The 23458-nt window shown below is 30.1% G+C and overlaps 2 protein-coding genes across 7 annotated transcripts in view; both read left to right on the top strand.

Annotated features, from left to right (window-relative positions):
• Positions 1–4165: 4165 nt before the first annotated feature.
• LOC113403368 (kazrin) overlaps positions 4166–23458 on the top strand; it is a 93952-nt gene continuing 74659 nt past the window's right edge. For all 6 annotated transcript variants that reach the window (XM_026643897.2, XM_026643895.2, XM_026643898.2 and 3 more), the window contains exon 1: positions 4166–4377. The gene's annotated coding sequence lies outside the window, so the exon portion shown is untranslated. The remainder of the gene's footprint in view (positions 4378–23458) is intronic.
• On the top strand, positions 19019–20682 carry LOC113403336 (uncharacterized). Its single transcript, XM_026643844.2, has 2 exons — positions 19019–19803; positions 20097–20682. The coding sequence occupies exons 1-2, from the start codon at positions 19030–19032 to the stop codon at positions 20544–20546; spliced, it is 1224 nt and encodes a 407-aa protein (XP_026499629.2). The 5' UTR covers positions 19019–19029; the 3' UTR covers positions 20547–20682.

The following is a 23458-nucleotide window of genomic DNA, read 5'->3' as shown; positions in this document are numbered from 1 at the left end:
TATTTATTTATCTGTAGTATTGGGAAAAAAAAACAAATAACATTTTATTATATTGTCTAATAAGACATATCTTTTAGTTGGTCATCATTACCCATAGACAAAGGTACTATAAGAAATATTAATCATTCCTATTAACCAATGCAGCACCAGATACCACCCAAGCGATATTATTTTATGCTCTTTCTTAAAATATATAAATAAATATTTCGGCTTTATTTTATAAAAAATGCTTAAACGTTCTCACGAAAAAAAAATATCTCAAAATGATAAGTCAACTTTAAAATGATTAGGTTAATACACTATTACAATTCATAAAACAAAAACAGAGGACGACGTTACAGTAAATGTAACATCGCAATCTCTCAAGACTCAAATTATTTCTCTTATTGAGAGTGACTTTAAATTCCAGCACGGATTTGGTTCATAAACCGTTCATAAATCTCTATCAAGATGCGGAAGAGTTTGCTGTGCATGCATATAACATGCACAAGTATATTTCATTATGAGACGTGATTTAAAGCCATTTAAGTATATTCGCGCATTTTGTATACTAAAAAAATAATGTCAGCATAGCGAGTTCCGATAAACTTAATAATATGGATGTTATAACGATCTTTTTATATTAAATAAAAGTATAAACTTGATTATAAAGCAAGCTTAAAGGTCATAGGATATCTATCGACCCACCATTGTAGTTCTATTTTTAGAAGTCCTGAACGAGACGAGTTGGTACCATCAACAACAGGTTCATATTTCGTTTTGTAAATAAATCGTTATATAGTTACAGACCTATGTTTATACAATTAAAGTGGTTAAGATCAAATAAAATCAATAATACAACGAAATAATTTATTGGGGATGTGTATTATATTATCCTAACCGATTTCGACCACGGTCCCTAATCTCAAGACCTAGCAAACTGCACGAGAGATATCATGGAGTATGTTTGGGCTTAAAAATAGGAACATGCATCCAGAGACGCAAGAGGAAAGATCAGGCACAGGACATTTTTTCAGACATTTACATTATTTCTAAAACTGTTTAAGTTCGGGCTTCTATTGAGTATGGTAACAGAACTTTTACTTGGTGGTAAGGCTTTGTGCAAGCCCGTCTCCACCGGACACCACCCACTCATCAGATATTCTACCGCCAAACAACAGTACTCAGTATTGTTGTGTTCCTGTTTAAAGGGTGGGTGAGCCAGTGTAACTACAGGCACAAGGGACATAATATCTTAGTTCCCAAGGTTAGTGGCACATTAGCGATGTAAGGAATGGTTAATATTTCTTTCAGCACCATTATCTATCGGTGGTGGTGACCACTTACCATCAGGTGGCCCATATGCTCGTCCGCCAACATATACCATAAAAAAGAACTACTAAGCTTTTATAGGCTTGTCACAGAATTTTAACCCAGTAACTCGGGATTTGCAGTACGCAATAAAATATGGGCAACTGAAGACATATACGTCTTTTATAACTCTGGTTCAATCATCAAAAGGTATTTGGCGCCTTGGTGGGCTGGGTCTGGGTAATGTGGTAATCTGGGTAATCTTAAACATTCTTTGCACGTATACTGGGCTACCATACCCACGTCAGTCGTTTCCTATAATTAGCAGGTACTCCCGACTATGTCAATAGTACACGAGGCAGTGATTGACTGCAGTCTATTATCTACCCATTTATATGGATGTCGACTTTACATGTATGTATTTGACACATAATTTTATGATCATTATTTACAAATCCATTCATAAATACTCCTTAGAACTGATATAAAAGAAATTAAAAAAAAAAAGTAATTTGGTCCTGCAGTCTGATTAAATAAATTCAATAGTGTTGGTACAACTGACCCATGTATAATGTGTGAGAGGAGTAACGTAGGGTTTATTGTGATCAATGCCAGAGCCACTATATTGGGGCTAGAGGGGAGAGGGTCACTATCGCACGATCACTAGTGCATTTTTGTTAATAGCTCTCCATCTTTTCGGTACAAGTTTTGGCGATTATTATGTTTCAAATTGTTTATGACCTGTTGAAATATCAACAATGCGTGTCCCTTTTAAAGGGTACTTAAGCGAGGGTTCCGATGATTACGAGCTTGACATGATAAAAGTTTGATATTAAAATATATACATTTTTTTATATTCATTCATCTCTCTAAATTGAAATAAAAGAACTTAAAATTTAAAATAATACAAAAAAATATATTATTACGTTTTATATAAAAAAGCAACAGTCTCTTATTGTTTCACAGCTGGAAGGAAAACTCATGCCTCTTAAGGAAAATTATTAAATGGTAAAAAAAATATTATTATTATTAACACTTTTAATTTCATTTATATCATTTATAAACAATTTTGACGTTTATGGTCGAATAAAAAAAACAATGAGTGTATTGTAGAAATTTATAAAACAACAATCTTGGAAGGGTAAGAAGACTGAGGAAAAGTTAAACGCCGTAGAAGATGTTTTATTTGCACTTCCGATCGTTATTTTGTGTCTTTTGTTTTTATTATTATTTTCTTTCGTTCGTAGCTTGCACCATATTGCCGTGTCCCCTCACAAAGGGCAGTGTATCGGGGGGCGACGACAACCCCAAATAGAAAGGGCTCCGAGAGAAAACTTCGCGTCTGTCCTTTTGTTAGGAATCTCATAGATGTTAGTTTTGCCCCTAATATGTGTATGGATCAATGAAATGATTTCCTTAAACCACGTTCACACGAGTCGATTTTGGTCGATAGATTGCTAAATCGAAAACGATTTTTCCCGTCTCAAAAGATTCAATCAAATTGTAGCTGCAAAGGTCGATTCAATAATAGGTTGACTCTGTAATTTTTTGTTGATTTATGTTTTTTATTGAAAGAATCGAATGGAACACCTAGTATTTTCTATATTTGAATAGTTTTATTTTATTAAGTCTATATTATTTTATTTTTCTTAAAAAAAGTTTAAAGCCTTATTGAATGAATCGAAATGGAAATCGTAAGTAGATATAATAACTTGTCTTCGTATAAAAATACTAATATTGAAACGTGATATGTATCCTTTTATGTATTTAAAAATCAATTTGCCTAATGGTTTTGAAACAGTCCAAGCTAAGGTAAATATATTTTAAGTATAGTCAAAATGTATATGCAACTATGTATATACCGATTGGAGGTGTGTGAAACTTATTACTGATAGTTTGCATCATTAGTATTAATGATACACTTTTCACTTATCTTACAGTATTTACAAATTGCACGTATAAAGTATTTAAAAATAAAACAGTTAGAAAATAAAAGCTTTATTTCAGACGTAACAATGAATGGCGTAATATTTTCTTCAATCTTGTCCATCACTAATAATATGCAATTTTTAGTTATCATCATACAAAAGATAATTTAATTAAATAAAAACGAGAGAATGATTGCTACTGTTTTGATGAGATAAAAGCAATTAATATTTTAGAGTGGACCCAGTAACACATCTACGTTGGTAGAGTATTTCAATATCATAGCTGATTTATAGCGAGTTGCAGCGAGCATTGAGGACGGGCGGCGTGGAGCGTGCCCCGGTCTTTGTGAGCGACGCGCTGACGTCACTTGGCGCATGCGCATTAGATGGCTCCTTGATGCACAGAATAAGTAAAGTTGATAGATAAATTTATATTTATCTAATTGATTAAGTCGAGTAAATGCATTTTTTCTATTAAAAATCCTGTCTGATGGTAAAAAAATTAAACAAAATATATTGCTATCTTTAAAATTTTTATATCATATGTATTATTAGAAATGGGGGTTTTAATAATTTTATACAAATAAAAATTAAAAATAGATTCTCATATTTTATTTTAGATGATCAAAAATATTATCAAGACCGTGTAATATTGTTTTACTAAATTTAATTACTCAACAGCCTGATGTTGAATCATTTTTTGTTAAGCGATTAATGGGCTAGGACAGAGAGATAATTTAACTGAATATTTTTAGAATTATCAGTATTTTCATAGATATTTTATTCTAGAATTTTAACTGGTTTATTTAGTACGAATACAATTTTATAGAAAAATAATAATTGATTATATTTTTTAGTTTAATCATAGAACGTAACAAGTGAGACAGATTCATCTGAAATTTAGTGTATACTGCGGATCGCAATCCGTGTCCGCGTCGGCAGCGGGGCTTCCAGTCGAGTCACTCGCGTGAGCTACGCTCGCACGCTACGAACTGCTACGTTACGTAGCCTCATCGTTCCTCGTACATTAGGTACACTACGCGCCCGTGTCTTACCTGTGACTGTGACGTTGACGAATCAACTAGAATTGTCAGTGAGCGGTGTAAGTGCTACATTAGAAAAGTAAAAGTGTTCGCAATACATAATACCAGAAAATAAGGTGGGTGAATATTAAATAATGAAATGAGAACAGTTACAACTCGGATGCGAGTCCAATTTGAATGTCAAGGACACAAATATTGATCAAACATGTTTTGTTCTCGTATGTTTGTTACACATAGAGCGCCTAGTTAGTTCTCTTTAAGATTGTGACCTTGACACAGAGGTACAGTTTTGTTTTACGAATCTAACGAAGGTGATATTCCAAGTAATGCGACAAAGGAAGCGGTGTTCGAACGTCGTACGAATAATTTATTAGTAAAGCTGCTCTATAATATCGGGTTGGTGGCCCAAGTGTAAATTCACTAAAACGTAGAAGGTTCATGCATCCATAACGTTAATTTGGCTCGTTTCATATGCTGGGTTTTTATGATACTATAAACAAAGATTACATTTTGAGATATAAAATGCGCTGAGAAGAGCACGCTGGAACGGTAGATAATAAAAAGTCTCATTTTTAAATTTTATTTTTGACATGAGGTTTGTAATTATAATAATGGATTTTGTGGTATACGTTTGTTCGGTTTTTATGATAATGGGCTCATTCTAGACTTTCATTTGTTCAATATAATTAATGGATAGCTTTTTGACACGATAGCGACTATTTTAAGTAAAATACTTTTAAATTACCTCACAATATTGACACATCAGCATAGCGGGCGATAAAACATTTTATATGCTTATCAATTAAGTATGATAGTAAATTAAATTTTTCAATAATCTATGAACATTTATATCAAATTTAACATATATCAGTAGCTAGAATTTTTTTAAGGTAAATTAAGTGGTCTTTGAGATGATTTGCATTCACCTCTACTTCATATTAAATAATCTTTTTAAACCAACGGAACAACATTAGTAATTGGAAGAGTTATAAGAAGTTCAGAGGCATTGGAACACCAGAATGTGATATATATATATATTGCTTTAAACATTATCAGTTACGTGTAAAAACGCAATTATGATAATCTGAAATTAAATAATAATTAAAAATAAATTCCTGAACGTATTCAATATTATAATATACGAACAAGATAAGCTCGTTTTAAAATATTTTACATATTACCTAACATTATTCAAATTATTCTTGTTTTAAACTTTTACCTAATAAATCGATGTTCATTTAGTTCGGTCATTTAATAATAGCTTTGTAGTTTTAATTAAATATGCCAATTCAAAATGTTTCGATTTAGTTTTATTATATTAATTAAGGTACAACACCATAACTTCTTGCGGGTTTTCAAGTTAGATTTAATATTAATTTCCTTTCATAAATTGTTACAATTAATTTGATTGCTTTCATCGTTAAATTTTCATCAAAGAAAATAACGGTATCAATAATTGTTTTAAAAAATAGGTAATTTATATTTATTACACTTAGTAGACGCAGATTTTATTGTGGGATCCAAAAGGCCTTTACTGCTGAATGTAAATGCGTAAAAAAATTATAGGTAAATTTGAATGCGATAGGTGAGATGATTAGTGAGTATATAAATTATAGTTTCACATGAAAAATAATCGCTCCATGTCATTTTTTATTTTGAAAATTGTAAACGATTACCACCGTGGTAAGTGGTTACTATTGTCTGTAGACATTAACGTTGTCAGTAATATTTACCATTCCGTACATCGCCAATGTGCCACTAATCATGGGAACTAAGATGTTGTCCCAGGTGCCTTTAATTACACTGGCTCACTCACCCTTCAAACTGAAACACAACAATAATAAGTATTGCTGTTTGACGGAAGAATATCTGAGTTTGAGTGGCCTGCAAAAAGTCCCACCACCATGTAAAATACGTACAAGTCTAAATAATTTTATAAATTCTTAAATACCGTATGTACATTCTGTTATATACGAATAAGTTATTTATTATTGATTCAGTAAATAGTAATAAAGTACGTGTCTCATCTTTTATATTTATACCCGTTGCATCTCCACTCGCAGTAAGATAAATTATTTATCAAGTAAAGACGTTCACGTCGTTTCGAGTGTAGTCGAGCACATTTTTCTTTAATTTCTTATGTATCGACATACTTATTTACTTCTCTTATATTTTACCGTAAAACCTATGAATTTTAGTAATTAAAATATGTATTGTCTTTTCAAAAAAAAATACGAGTTATGTTTTAGATTCAAGTTGTCTTCACTGGTCTTTTTTATATTTAATATATATTAAATATAAAACATTAAAAATAATATTTACAAAAAAGAGAAGCGATTGAACAAAGAAACGAATTTCAAACCATATTTGGAATAAAATGAGGCTGAACAAAATATTAGTCCCATCGAGAAAAGTCAATACTATAATGACGAAATAATAACATTATAAAGGTTTTAAAAATGGAAGTGTCTATTAATTGAAGATAAAGCTTGCTTTTTATCTATCAGATCTGGGACTTGGCTCAGCGCCGATACTAAACCATCAGGGATTGCCTTGCCAAATGAATCTTCAAGTACTGGGATTATTACGCAACCAAAGTGGGTGTAATGAATTTAGGATACTTATTATTATTACGATATACTATTATTTATTAACTTAACTTTTTTTAACTTCAAAATATTTGAAAATTTTGATTTTGAAATTACGAATACTTAAATTACGAAGTTACGACGGCCGAGTTCTGTAGACATAACAGTTTTTATTCCGATCACTATTTGCTTAGATTTTAATTTCACTCGAATAGGCACTTATAGAGTCTTTTATTGCTTTTGTTTTTAATGTTTTCCCATTTCCTGGTTCTAGATTCGTTGCAGATATTCAAATGGTAGTGTTTGTCTTTATTGTTCGACTCACAATGCAAGTCGTTATACGTACAGCCAAACTAATGAAGGAAACTTCCTTTACGTGATATTTTACGCTAAAGCCGATATTCGGAGTGAATGGTTCATATAAAGAACTATTTTCTAGAAAAAATATGAACTTTTATATTTTTGTTATTCATTATAGTATTCTATACATTTTCGTATTTATTATTGGGATTCATGAATTACGATCGATCGGTAGTCGTATACATAATAAGTCTTCAATGTAATATTGATGTTCGTATTATCTGTGATTCTGGAAGTTCAAAGGATATCACATTAGAGCCCGTGAATTAGATAGTGTTATGCTCTTGTTTATACTATTATTATAATAAAATTATATTAGTAGATACCATATTAACATTGCCATGCCAAACATTGGCAATCTTAAGAAGTGTATTACATGATAATGGCGATATTAAACGGAGCGGTGTTACATATAGTGTATGAAAATCAACGCTGTAATAATATTTAATTTTAATCTCTAACAAAATAATTATAGGTTAAAATTTTGCTCAAATATTTAAACTTTATGTTTTATGTGTTTTTAACAATCTGCTTCAAATAATACAAAAAATTTAATAATGTTTTAGTGATAATAGTTATAATTCTGATTAAAGTTGAAAAACTATATTATTTCGCTTAAAATGTAATTTAATTATTAAAAAAGAAAAAGGTATGCAAAGAAATACTCAAATTAAAACTTTTCTCATAGTAAATAGTAAAAGTAATTACTCAATTGAATGGATTACTAATTGATTATTTAAACATGCCAAAAGCCAGGAATCAAGACATAAATTATTTATTGAGTATTATTTGGTTAATAATTAATTTTATCATGTCATTCAGTAAGCTTAATATTCGATTGAGAATTGGCTAATAAAATATGTATATACTGTTGACATATGTAGTTATGTGTTATTATGTATAAACAAAAAATCTATGCACCTAATCTAAGGACACGAAAGTCTTTTAAAACATTTTGTAGTTGATTTAATCCTTGTACACATATAAAAATATTATTAAATCCCTACCCAAAAAGTGCCAAAATTAATCCTTATAATTTTATAAATAAATTGTGCTCAATTTAAAAACAATGTTGTACAATTGCTGCTGTGAAGTAATACTCGTTTTATATGAATCGCTTCTTTGAAGTTCAAATAATACTCTTCATTTGAAACGTTTATATCCCTTCTTTAATAAAAACATCTTCGGTAATTCCGTATAAAGTTTTCATCGTTCATATGTTAAGGGTAAATGTCAGAATATTAAAATCGCGTTAACGACGTATACATTTTTTAAAACGGAAAGTTAAGCAAAACATATATACATAACCCTTTGACAAAATTTTGCTACAACAAAAATAATAAACTTGATCTTTGCTATCGTTACGTGGAAGGTGAGTATCATTCCACCGTATTCTAAAACGATATTGTACGACAAAACGGTAATGGTCGATGGTGACTTCAATTTATCTTCCTTTACACTCGAAGTGGGGCGCGGGTCGGCGACGAGCTTCGAAATAAAGGGTCTCTCGCATCTTCAAACTGTTCGAAGTGACAAGCACACGAACTGTCGGGTAATTGTTCGAAATATTTGCTTGGAGTTAGATGATTAAAATTAAAATTTACTTCCATTAAAATCTGACTTTGGTTTTTAATACTTGTTATATTGAATAGATTAACATCTAACATACAAAGACTACAAATATGATCACGCATGTTTTGAGGCTAGATTATGTGTCGAATTAATGAATGTTGAGTTTTAAAGCTCAGCGGACGAGTAAATTGTCCTGCTGAAGGTAAATGACGGTCACCACCGTCCATTGACATTGATACTGTAAGAAATATTAACAGTTCCTTACATCATAATCTTGGGAGCTAAGATGTTATGTTCCTTGTGCTTGCATTTTCAATGGCTCACTCACTCTTCAAACGGGGGCACAACAATACTCAATATTGGAGTTTGGCAGTTGAATATCTGATTAAACATACCTACCTAGACGGGCTTGAACAAAGCCCCACCACTAAGTTTTTCACTTTTAGTTGTTTTAGTTGGTATGTATGCTTGACAGGAAGGGTATTTGGAAACAAAAATTATAAAAGTATCCGGGGAACATTTTGCTTGAATTCGGCAATATTTTCACGTTAAGTGCCGTCAAGTCGGCATTTGGATGAAAATTGAAAAAGTTTTATCCCCCGAAGACATAACAAGCGTTTTAAAGATATTTTACATTTATGTAAGACGGGAAGTATCGAAAACCTCGGTTATACGAACGTCGACTTTTTATTGACTTATATTTAGACATTATTTTATGTAAATAATATGCTCATATTTATAAATGTATACTTACTTACTTTTGTATATCTTACTTACTTTACTTAGCTTAATAATTTACTCAACACTTAAAGTTTCTATTGTAAATAATCCTACATCGACTTCTCTCTTCTTTCCTTAAAGTTAGTCCATAAGTAAACGAAGGACCTTCTGAAATAACATCGTTATTTAATAAGAATTTATATTAGATACCGCTTTGTATTCCAGTAGTGGTTGTGCAGACCCTACTATGCATACAGCCGGTAGACACGCTGTGCGCTATGACATATGGTACAGATATTCGAATTCATAATGCAACAACTACAACACTCAATTAATAACGTTCATCTAATGACGTACGCACTATATATTTCTTTATTTAACACAAAAAACATTATTATGAAACAAATAAATATATTTATGTTACATTATTATAGAAATAAATTATTTAATCAAAATAAAGTTTATTTATTTAAATTATTTATGTTTCTAAAATAAGAGTTACTTATAAAACTTAAAATTTTAAATTTAATCAATTTTAATTAATTAAAATTTTCATACAAACCTATCAAACGCTGCTTTATATTGTAGGATACTTGAAACTCTCTCAGACTTATAGCAAAGGGTTCAAAGCACTCTTACTGTAATTAATTTGTTATGTATATTATCATTTACTCACTGTTATTCAAAGTTTACTTTCATATAACAAACGATCCACTTGTTTAACATGTATTTGTATATATTTAAAATGTCGTTATAATCTAGTAAAACATACTTGTCAATGTGTTTCTTAGGTTTATAAATACACTATACAGTCATATCAATTATGAGTTGCAAAAACAATCAATTTATATTTTCTTCTTAGCTTAATATTTAACGTTCCATTAATTTGCCGAAAACTTATCCGATTTAAATAGGTAGTATATTCAAAGGAATCATCATCCTCCTGCCCTTATCCCAATTTTACTTGGGGTCTGCGCAGCATGTCTTCTTCTTCCATACTTCTCTGTCGGACGTCATCTCAGTAACGTCAGTAAGATTATTTCTAACCATATCTTCATTCACACAAATATTATAGTATATTCAAAGGAATGTGAAGTGTAAAATATGATCGTGAACACAACACGTATTCGATATAAAGTTATATTTAATTTTACGTCATGTATACATCAAATGTATAAATCAAATAAATAAATATTTAATAATACCATAAAAACATAAAGGCAAGTTTAACTTTAAAGTCTCCATAGTTAGTGATTAAAACAATAATAGCTTGTTATGTGTGGATAATATTGATGTAACGGTACGCAATTACGACGATGACGGGCGCAAATTGAGCTAAATTTACAATTTTAGATATTGAATACCATCAATCGGTTAATTTGCTTTAATAATCGCAGAAATTGCTTTGTAATGCCAATTATATTTGCCTGTTTTGTTTGATTAGAGTACTTAATTATAATAGAGATAAAAGTGAGATTTCAGAGGAGATAGTCATAGATAAACGTTTATATATACTATTTACAATTACTATTTTTATCATTAGCAAAACAAAATATATTGTAAATATTAACGAAATACGATATATATATTTTCCTTTACTTGCTTGATGTAGCAGCTACCACTCTGTCAGTTGAAGTGATCTTGATACGGTTTTCACGAAAACTCGGAAAGTCTTTTAAGTAATATAATTCAGTAATTTTTAAAAATTACAGACAAATAAAAAGATACGAATCTTCCTACGAAGAAGATCGCACGAATAAAATCATTAGTTTAGAGTATGCACAAATATCGTAACAAAACCTTCTTTTATTATAAAACTACATACAATTATTGAAGCCGAAACCTCCTTACCTTTATATTTTAACGTATTTAACATTATATTCATAAATAGGAATTTTATACTGCGCATTCGAAATGCAAATATTTCTTACATAAGACGTATGTAGGCAGAATTACGGAACTAACTACTTTGTACCAATTGAAACACGTATTGTTCACTAAATTGTTCCTGAACGCCCGCATCTCTTTCAATGCCGATAATCTATATACAATGCACATTTGCCTTTTATCAATATATAAATAACTATATAAAATATAACTTTATTGTTGAAGATTATATATACAATCAAAATAGGAATAATGTATAATTTCTAAAAACTTCATCTCCAATATTTAGAAGTTTAAAAATATTTTTACAACAAGAAACCAATAAAAAAATATTTATTTAAAAAAAATATTTCAGTTGTTAATCTTTTTTTTTTCTGCTAACATTGTCATGTTTCATCTGTGGAACGAAGTATTTCGTGTAAGAGGTGCAATTTTGTAGGCTTACGTGGTTGACCTAGTTTGTCTGTTTCATGTCAGCTTATTACTAAGTAGATAGAAATTTTAATAGCTTTTAAATTTATTAATATTTAAAATTTTCAGAGAAAAATATTACATGTAAGAAAAAGCATAATAGTATAACTACAAGCTTCATTACCTTGCAATGTTTGCTGGTAAGTTCTTTTTATCCTAAGTTGAACTTTTCATTTTAGTTTAGTTCTAAAGACAATACATTTTTATGGTAAGCATGACCTGTTTCTTCACCCAAAATTGGCTTCAGGTGAAAGAAATCCCAAATGGTTAATACTATCCACATTTTTTTCTAAAAAAATGCTTGTTTTTTTATATATATTATATGTATATTTTATATACTAGCTACTGGTTCTGGCTTCGCACGGATAGAATAAAGGTCTACATAATATTTATAAATAATATATATAAACGTTAATAGGGTTGAAATATGAAGATGGTGTTTAAAGTTTAAACTGTTTTGTATATTATGTTTAAAAAATATATTATATTATATTTTATTATATTTATTTTACTATTGATTGGTCGGCATACTTTTTCCTACAACTTCAACAATCATTATATTTCAGTCCATTTATATAAAGTCATAATGAATTGTACACTTAACCTAAACGTTCCTCGTAAAAAACTTCGACTGTCGTTGAAAACCGTATTATAATCCATATAGTAGTTTTGAGTTATTACGTACAAACGACGGTAGGATTTTATTTTATAATATGATATAGTTATATCTATATTTATTTTACTATTAATATATTTTAATGTTACTGTTGGATGACGCTAAGTACAGTTAGAATAAATTAGTCGCCGTTCAATGGTTTGGATTATCCTACGTGTAGATCGATACGCGTCAAATATATTGGAAGTGACATTTTAAACATTCATTGATGGTGGTCCGCGTTTTGTCGTCGAATGGTCGTTGTAAGCGACGACCGCCCTGACCCGTCGGTGATCAATAAATAGGGTTGCCACTATTATTAAGCTTGTTAATATGTCAATTCTATAAATTTTAATGCATGTAAATTTCAAGTCTACATAAGGATATATATTTGATATTAAAAGCTGAATTTTGGAAAGAACAATATTTACCTTTTCTTTTATGACGTACTGTGTAAGTATTATTTGTATTGATTTATTTTCTTTTCTTCAAAATTAACTTAAAAATCTAAAACTCTCGTTCTTCCAAGAATTTCCTCGCAATTTGTAATAAAGCTTAAACATACATAACAGATTATTATGTTTCAAATTTTTGTAAATAATAAATGTGTAAATTTTTATAGTAAATTATGTGCTTGTTTATCTTCTCTGATGATATTTGATTTTGAGAATAAAGTAATCCATAAGAAATCATGGTGCATGTTGTTGAGATTGAAAGTAATGCTTTAAACGGTAGGATTAAATTCCAAGGGTGTCCTGGTTTAAGTGTTATGAATGTAAGCGGATTAAGCATGAACATATCGTTTTAGTTTCATATTTCCTGTCCGCTCAGCAAGTGACTTTACGAATAGAGGCATTATAAGTTTATATGAGGAAACTTCGTGTTGCAATTTCGATAATACTATTACTTAGGCAAATTGGAAAAGATGCATTACTATTGTTATCATATGCTAGTGTAGATTTTTATATAAGAGAATAATATAACAATCATATAAATTATTGAAAATTAATAATGATTCTCTTTTTTTTAAAAGATATATGTAATCTTCGGTCGCATCCATTCAGCCTAATTTGTTACAATTGTTATTACACTTTACTGAACGCTTTACGGCTTACACGTGTACATTACACATACATTTTTCTTTTAAAGATACCATGAAGTATAAGTTAAATATAAATATTTTAATTGATGTGATATAGATGGATATTTATATGATACATATGAATAAGGAAATGCTCAAAATATTCTTCAAATAATATTGTGATATCGAACATAGCGTTCTTGTAAAGGTTTACCTTTCACCGGAAATGATACCTACTTAATTTTCGACATTGACTTTATCTCATATTTATAAAATAAAATACATTTATTATATTGTTTGTATTCTTATTTATAAATCTAAAATGTTCTCTCAATGTTATAATTTGTATTTTATATTGGATCAATTAAAAGTAATCAACATTTTTTTTTCATTAAAATTTAAATCCTCGAGCTCATCCCTACGAGGTGTTTGGCGTTTGATTTATTAGATTAGAGTTGGAATGGAGCAGCGAGTCCGACAATTGTGCGGAGCTGGTCGTATTGTCACGCTCATCCGTCATCATTCATACACTATTTTTAGAATAGTCATATAAGTCTTTACAAAATGTAATCACGGACGGTCAATTATTATTTTTCTATATATATATCAATAGTATATAACGTAACGTTAAATTAACACTAAAAGAGGATTTTTGATATATTAGTGACATTAGTGATATTTCCATCGAACTATTTATTCTATCAATATTTTTAGCTTTAAAGGCATAATCAATATTGTCTTACATGTTTTAGAGAATAGACAAACGTGCCACAGGGTTTGTTTTTTGCTCAAGCGATAAATTAACTGGAAGTACTTATAGAATTAAAGTCGGCAATAGTCGGTATTAAGTTCATGTAGCAATTTTATATCAATACGAATTTCTTAAATTTCTAAGGTATCTCTAATCTAATTTAATCAATAATATATATATTGTATCTTTCGTATTTACACTATCCTATCTATTTAGTTTTACTACTCATGATGAAGATTGTCTGTAAGAGATTGCTTAAAGTAATTGGACGCTTGAGCATGACAAAGTTTATTCGAGTTTAACTTATTGATATTGTGTGTATTCTCTTACGTTATTCTTCGTTGTTCTGACTTTTATCGTTATATTTTAAAAACAAGCATTTCTTATTATGTTAATTCGGTTTCAACTCCACGGTGACTTTAAATCCCGTTCAACAGGTTCTGTATTAAGGTTATACTGACAGTTTTTTTTTGTCAAAAGCCTAATTGCCATTTAGTATATTATATTATTGAACATAAAAATAAACGATACGTTCGATTGTAATAAAAAATAATAAGACCAAACGCACCGACAATAATTATTTGTAGTTTGTAGGAAAAAGTTAAGATTGGTGTTAAAAGATCATTTATCACAATTAACTTCTAACAAACAACTTGTAATACTTAAAACAGCCAGAGCTAAAATAATTATAACGTACTTTTGAAACACATCACATTAAAAACAATCTGATATCTAAAGCTAGTATTGCAAGTGTAATGAAAGGGATGCAGTAATATCGTAGGGTGCGGGCGAGGAATCGATACGCACCCCGGTCTAATGCACCCCCAGCACTGGCACTAGGCAATGCAAGGGAAGATAAACTGGGTCGACATGTATGTATTTATTAAAAAAATACGTTGATAGAATACATTTTTTTTAGAATCTGTATTGCATTTCCAGAATTTTATTCCAATTTCATTTATTCATTCATTACATTTTTGATAAAATGAAAATGTTATTTGTAAATATGTTTCTTTTAATTTGAAATATAAAATTACAATGCGACTTTCAAGCGAAGCGAAGTGATTTAAACTATTTAGAATTTTGATCATGTGTAAAAAAGTACACTTTTATTAGATACAATTAGATATTATGTATTTTGTAACTAACACGCACAGGTCGGTTATTCTTAAAAAAAAGGATGCTGAATAAAACTAGAAGCATTTAAGATTCGAATGAGATTAATATGCAGGATTACAGAAGCTGGCAACATGCCAGGCTAATGCTATGAAGAATAAATGTTATTTCAACAGCAGAAGTGTTAATGACCAAAAAACAATTTGTTTAAAACCACTTTATGTCAAGTGGTTCTGCGGTTGAAGGGGGTATTGTAATTGTTACAGTTTTAATGCCACCTTTTTTCCGATGTGATGTTCACCACAAAACCACAAATTGCACTCTCCTCTTTTTTTAAATAATATATGCAAACTGATAGATTTCATTAGTATTTTAATTGTAAATGCTTCGAAAATTAAATCTTATTCAAATACTAGACGCAGGTCGGTTTGTCCTTAAACATAATAAAATCGTTGTCATTGTCTTTTTGTTCCTAATCGTCACGTGATGTTTTAAGTTTAAAGTATTAAATATAGTGTACTAGATGGAACTAGAATAATTGTTTATTTTTTCGCAAAATCATATTGAAAATATGAGGTGATGTTGAAATATGATGTTGAAATATGAAAATATGATTTGTGATGAGAGAGAGATGAGAGATGCGTATGTTTATTTCCAGACATCATTACAATGAATAATTAATTGTATTATAATAGGCACATTTATAAATATATTTTACACAAATTCATTAAGGATTTTTATGTTTTATTATTTTAAATTTCAATTTTTTTTATGAATTCATTCCACTGTAAGAACAGTTTGATTGTTTATATATTCATACTCCAATGAATCCTCCGATATTTGTCAGTGTTTTGGCAAGACATCATAGGAAATGTTATAAAGGAACAATTTTCTACAAAAGTTTGTCCGCGATGATTCCCATGTCCTTTAAAATATTTCGCAAAGCTTTGAATGCAAAATAAGCCAGTATTGCATTTGAGTTGTTCAAAGCGGATCTCGACACAGTTTGCTCGATTTTTCTGAAAATATTTATTTATATTTTATATGTCTGTTTCGTTTTATATCGTTTACAGAATAAGATAACCGTTAACATATTTAATAAATGTGTAAGGGTTTCAGTCCATTCCAAGTTGTACGAAATTATATTCTAGCAATAATAAGTAGTTAAGTGAATTCAGGTTGCAGACATTTTCGTTATCAAGTAATATTTTATACTATAATCTATTATTTGGTATAAGTAATTAAACGATCGCATGTTCAAATATGTACTACAGAAACCGAGTAGTGGGCAAAGTATTCCCTTCTCAAAGGGTATCGTGCTAAAAGAACGATGTCATAACATTTTGTGGACGTCGGAGCCTTGCATTTATAGTATAGTTTTATATAATACATATAAATAAATAGTTATATAAACTTTTAAAATTTAGAAATATAATTTCATTATACAGTTAGAAGAAAAATAAAGATAATTTTAGAATATTTTTTAAATTTTTTATTGCGTATAAAATACGTGCTTTTATACTCGATCCCATTGATATTTTATCTTTCAACATCGACTATGTAAATACAACTAGCACCGACGTAGTTCCTTACACTGCACACAATATTGTACAGCATTTGCCCTTGTTTGCTCAGCGCACTGGGCGAAGCTTTTCCACTCTATTATAGGCGACAAAGAACATGACTACAATGCATTTGAGATTCAAATTGTATAAATTCAATATACATCGAGGTCTTGAAGTAAAATGGAGTTCAGCTTGGACAAAAATGACAAAGCTAATAACATATGGTTTGCGTAACGATTTTGCTAGAAAAACAATATAAAAACGTTATCGTTTATAAACAAAGTATAAAAGAAAATTGTACAACAGCGGAAAATCGATTTCCCGTATGTCTAGACCTATTCCCGACATCAAAATCATGTTATAAGTCCCACCGAGTGAGGTGTAAAAATATTCCATGGATTCTTTCATTACATCGCGGGGAGTATTGAGCAATATAAATGTGTTGAGATTGTATAAATTCGAGACGCCTAAAGGCAGGCAACCCACGACGTGTCAACGAACGAAAATTTCCTAAACAAACAGAAATACCTGTCATGGATATATTTTGTGAAATAAACAAACGTTGTATATGACAAACTATGTTCGGTTGTTTACGATATATTATGGTCATATATTATAAAAACTGTATAACAAAATCCAAGTTACCAAGCACTGAGTAAATGTATACTAATCAATAAAGGATAAGCCTTAGTTTCAGAATTTATTTAATATAAATAAAACCTCAGTAATTACATTGAAACATTTATAATTTTGTCATTAAAACACAAATTTTACGAATATAAATAACTATAATTGTTATTCTTTTGAATAATCGTATTATGAATATTATGCCTACCTAGAAATAGCTAGTATTTTTTTCGACGAATACGGGATTTAATGTGTACTACATCAACTAACCAGGACTCATTCAATTGATGCTATGGTACTAGAAAGTCCAACACAATGACGCGCACATCAACGTTGAAAGCGTTAAAGCAGTTAATGCATACGTGTATATTCTACAGGACAAGTGGTCGGGCATACATTGAGAACATTATAAAAGGAACTGTGCGGACGAGTTTATCTCATACTTGTCTGGACAGGACATGTTCCGCGCTGATAACGCTCAATGTGAAACTTGTTAGTGTTCCAGTGTCACGTTACTGATAAAAATGTTATGAACGTAACTACGTCATTGAATTTATCTTTTATCTGAATTCATAAATCTGTAACTTTGTTGTATAGTTTTAAAGATTACATTGACTTATTATAAGTTTAAGGAATAATTTATAATTTGTTAAAGTGATATTGTTACGGCGGTTCATATTATTTGTATGAAGTATGCAGTTCATTCGAGTTATATGTTGCATTGGTACTTTTGAAATATAAATCAGTCCTTGTTACCCAAATGTGCAAATAACTAGCCTTGCGTAATGCTAGTTGTGCTACTAATGACCTTGGCTCACTCAACTTTTAGACATAGCAATATCGCTGTTTGTTTTAGAAAAGCTGATGAGTACGCGGTGCGGTGAAACTAATTTTTGGACAGTATTGCTCATGTTTGCGTTGTTTACACACTACAACTTAGAAATAATTGAATGAGATTTATTATACCATTTCCTAAGAATTAGAACTATAATAGAATAATATGCAATAGCATTTTTCATCCAAAAATAATATTAGATATGTAGTTTTTATAAAATTAAACGCTAACATTCTTTAATATAGATATTTTTTAATGTAAATCATAGAAATAACAGTTATCGTATTAAAATATATACGTAAGATTTAATGTTAAAGAAGCATGTTTATCTATATATGATATATTATATTATATGGAATAAAAGTTCTTTGATCAGCTTCAAATGAAATTAGTTAGTTTTATTATATTTATACAACCGTTCAGTTCAGTTCAAAGTAATATTTCAATAATAATATTAAGATAACGTATATCAAAACAGTACAGATATCGTAAAGATATTTTTTAGTATTTTATCATTGCTGACAATAACAGTTGTAAAATATGCGCGTTCGAAAACCATCTCGTTTACATCAAGATCTTATTGGCATTATTGCTAAAGTTGCCGATATTACTAACGTTAAAGAAATTGAATATTTATTCGAATTTGGAACAGATGATATAGACTGCTTCCTTGGTGGACTACATAAAGTCATCATTAAGGGAATAAGGGATGGTGCTAAAGTTAAAATAAATGTGATAATAAAATGGCATTCTAAACCTTCCGATCGCATATGTTTTAGAGCGGCTTATCAAAGAGAATGTGTCTTTTACCAATATATAGCACCAAAGATGTTAGAACTTCAGCGAAGTTATAATATAATTGAAGGCCTAAAACTAAAGTTCCCAAACTGTATATTTGCAAATATGGAATACGATAAAGAAACTATCGTTACAAATATGCCCACTGAATTCAAACTATTGGACAGATTCTATAAAATGGATTTCAATCACTCATCGCTGGTTTTGAAGAATCTTGCAAAATTCCACGGGCTGTCATTTGCTTTAGAAAATTTGTCACCTAAGGTGTTTGAAAGTATACGAGATTTGTGTAGTAAAGATGTTCAATACGGCGATCCTGATGCTATACCAAAATCTTTAGTTGAATATTTTAAAGAGTCTTTAAGTGTTATAACCAATATTGAAGCCAAAGTAAAACTTGAAGAATTGTCACCATATATTTTGGAGCTATTAAATAAATGTGCTGCACCAGTTTTAAATTATAGTGCAATTTGTCACGCGGACTGTTGGAATAATAATATCTTGTTTAAATATCAGGTAATTAACTCTAAGCTTTAGTTATACAATAAATTTTAATTAACTTGCACACTATTTTAAGGCTAGTTTTTAATTGAGACGATTCGAATGGTCAAAACATAAGATGAAAATTTTTATGTATTGAAAGCAACGACATTCGTAATCGGAAAAATAATATAGTAATAATAGTTATTTATGAACAAAAGTAGCATAAATTTATTTGCATAGAAAAAAGAAAACTGTTCTGAAACTTTTTCACGATGAAAATTTGAATTGGATGACTTCTCTTTTTATAGTCTCGTTTTCAATTACAGGGGAAGAGACCAGTCGATGTTCTTTTTGTGGATTATCAGTTAGTCCGCTATGCTTCACCGGTGACGGACATTTCGTACTATTTATATATGAGTGCGGATCAAGAAATACTTTCCAATCACTACAATCAACTCCTTGATATATACTATGGAACTTTATCGGCCGTATTGCGTCAGTGTCATTTAGACGTGGAGGATATTTATCCTAAGAGAATTCTGCAAAAGCATTTAATTGAATATTCGGTATTAGGATTAATAGAAGCATTGATATCAATGAAGATAATAACGGCCAAAACTGAAGAGGCTTTAAAAATGACTGAACTGAAATATTCGTCTGATGAGCCATATCAGTGTGAAAGCGAGAATCAGGCAATATACGTGGAGAGAATAAATGAAGTTGTCAACGACTACTTCGGAAGAGGCTATTCAATAGACGCATTATTAAATCAATGACTGAAACGGTACCATTGTTGTAGTCTTAAATGTTTTATATTTCTTTGAAATCACTTATTTATTTACAGCAACATAAATATGAGAAATCTGATAATGGTTTAGACCGTTTATTACACTACAATTATTACAATTAAAATTACGCTTCATTACCGAGGGCAATCATTATTGCAATTATGTAGTATATAAAATATATGAAAGCAATAATTATTATTATAAGCATGAGTTTGACAAGTTAGAGTTTGTAATATGCAATACCCAAATACATTTCGTTAAATATATTTGTTTACGTGATGGGTTGCAGACGCTGTTTATGTTATTAGGGTTTGTTTCGGAATGTAACTGAATTTTTGGTACTAGTTCTTTTTCGGTATGTACCTTAATAAACTACTACAATGTACTCGCAGATCCGTCTTCAGACCCAGTATATTTTTCATTCAGTATATTTTCAAATGAAAATAACACTATTATAAAGTTATTAAATATATTTGTATTGATATAACCGAAGAGCAATTAGACTTATGTTTTCTTAGTAAATAAAGTAGACTAACAGCTTGTATAAGTCGTATCGTGTAATGTCTTTTTTTTTGAGAAAGAAGTGGATAAAAATTTTGGGAGATCATCAGATCCGACACATACCTGGCGAGCAAAAGATTACTTATTATATATGAGGGATTAATATAAACTCATGAATTTAGTCCAGCTTGCCGGCGCCTAATCTTGGACTCTTCCTTAAATTTTATTCTGTTTCCAAATGATCTTCGCTCCAAAATTATTTAAAAAAAATTAAATACGTACTCTACCTCAATTACAAATTATTTATTGTTTTCTTAATAAATATCTAGTGTTTGTAAAGACAAGTTTCGAATAGTGGTTAAAAGCAACCTAGAGAAAATAAATTCCTTGGGACTGCAGTTAATTGTCTGTAACAAAGGTTTTTCAGATGGGACGAATAAGCATCTCTGGTGAAAGGAAAGTAATGGTTGTGAGCGCGGGCAATATTTAACACTCTCTCTTGAAATTTGAAGTAAGCTACAAGCATTCTCAATGAGTTTTCTGTGTTTCGTTGAAATGAACTTTGAAATATGCTGCTGAACTTAAGCCGCGTTGTGCATTAAAAATAATTTGATGTAACGACCTTTCAATGATGAAACACATCTTTTTAAAATATAAATAACTGACATATTCATATATTAATATTGATGTATAAATATATACTTTTGTTATGCAAAGCGTATGGACAATATTTAAATGTAAAACACACAAGAGTGGGTTTCATATTTGATATTTGATTTGATTAAGTATTAAAATTCTGGTGAAAATATTTTTAAATTATGAAAAATATAATTGATAATTTAGCTCAAGTCATGATGGACTTAAGAGAAACATGTTTCGAGTAATAAGAGATTAACGAGTTCGTGTATTCATAATAGACAAGAAAAGCAAAAGCTTTGATTCTGTCTTTAACATCGTTTCGATTACGTTCTACGTAATGTGAATATTAATTATAAGCTATGTGCAAATGCACGGTGGCTTAAATCAACTTTAATATTCAATGGCTCTGTGGCTCCTCACCGAGGCGGCAAATTTCGTGTATGTTAACAGTTTATTATTTATTCCATTAGTTGTTTGTAAATGTTATGTAAATGTATGTTAATACATATTTAAATAATGATTTCAGTGTAGAAACAAAGCTATACGATCAATTGATAAATAGGACTGTATTGTGTCAAAATGTACCAACCCGTAGAAACAATCATTAAAATTATGATTTGATCGAGTAAAACACTTTTATAGTGGATGTAATCCTGTTAAATTTTATATGCATATAATAATAATGTTTCGTATGTAATGTGAAAGACATTTTATGACTTCAGGTTTAATTTAATCTTAACAATTTGTGCCTATATGGGTTATATTTCTGCAAAACACGGTCCAATATAGATACAAATGTATAAGTATTTAGAAAAGGTCATCTTACATCAAATTATTACGTTAAATACATGTGGTATTACGTAATATAAGAATAGTATAATACATAAACACGTACATATAATTACACACACACACAAACTTGCATTATTTGTCTCATAGAATTGAAATGTTTAGTAATAAACAGCATCATATATATTCGTAGATTTAATAAATTGAATAGAGTATCATAGCTGTGTTTTCATATCAGTGATATTGTTCAATATCCATTTTCATTCATGCAGTTCTGAACGGTCTATGGTTTTTGTGTGAAGGCTGGCATGTTCACGGAGCTATAAATAGTGAATTTACCCGCACCTGTCAATACCGACATGCGGGTTCGCCTCCGGCCGCAGCACGGCTCAGGTAAATAAAAGCCTCAGTATACAAACAATACAATTATCCCTCGGAGAAAACCCAAAATAATTGAAAAGTGATGGATTTCAGAGCTTATTACTTTTAGCTTTTTCCTGTTATTTCTTTCCGTGCTTTCAAGCTGATGTTTCTTGAACTTTTCTTTGTTAGCGACTGACTTTTGAGCCTTTTAAACTTTGAGCTTTCTTGCGAATTAGAAATGTTGTTCTTCGAGGTTCCTTAATTCCACTTTCGTCAGCATGATTTGTTTTCCTGTCGTTTACTTTAGGGGTGCGATGCTGACACTGCTATATAGTAGCTTAGGCTTAACGATAATATTTTCGTACTAAATCAATCACAAATAAAAAGCTAGGAACATGTATGTATACATTTTTATTTTCAATAAATCTATTAAATAACATATATGTCCCTAGTTTTTTACTTGGCTTAGCTTTGTGCAAGCCTGTCTAGATAGGTACCAACCATTCTTCATATATTCTACTGCCAAACAGTAATACTTGGTATTTTTGTATTGCGGTTTGAAGGGTGAGTGAGCTGGTGTAATTACATGTACAGGGGAATAACATAAC

This window comes from Vanessa tameamea, chromosome 13 (assembly GCF_037043105.1).
Source record: "Vanessa tameamea isolate UH-Manoa-2023 chromosome 13, ilVanTame1 primary haplotype, whole genome shotgun sequence".
Taxonomy (NCBI): Eukaryota; Metazoa; Arthropoda; class Insecta; order Lepidoptera; family Nymphalidae; genus Vanessa; species Vanessa tameamea.
This window is presented reverse-complemented; position numbering and strand designations above follow the sequence as displayed.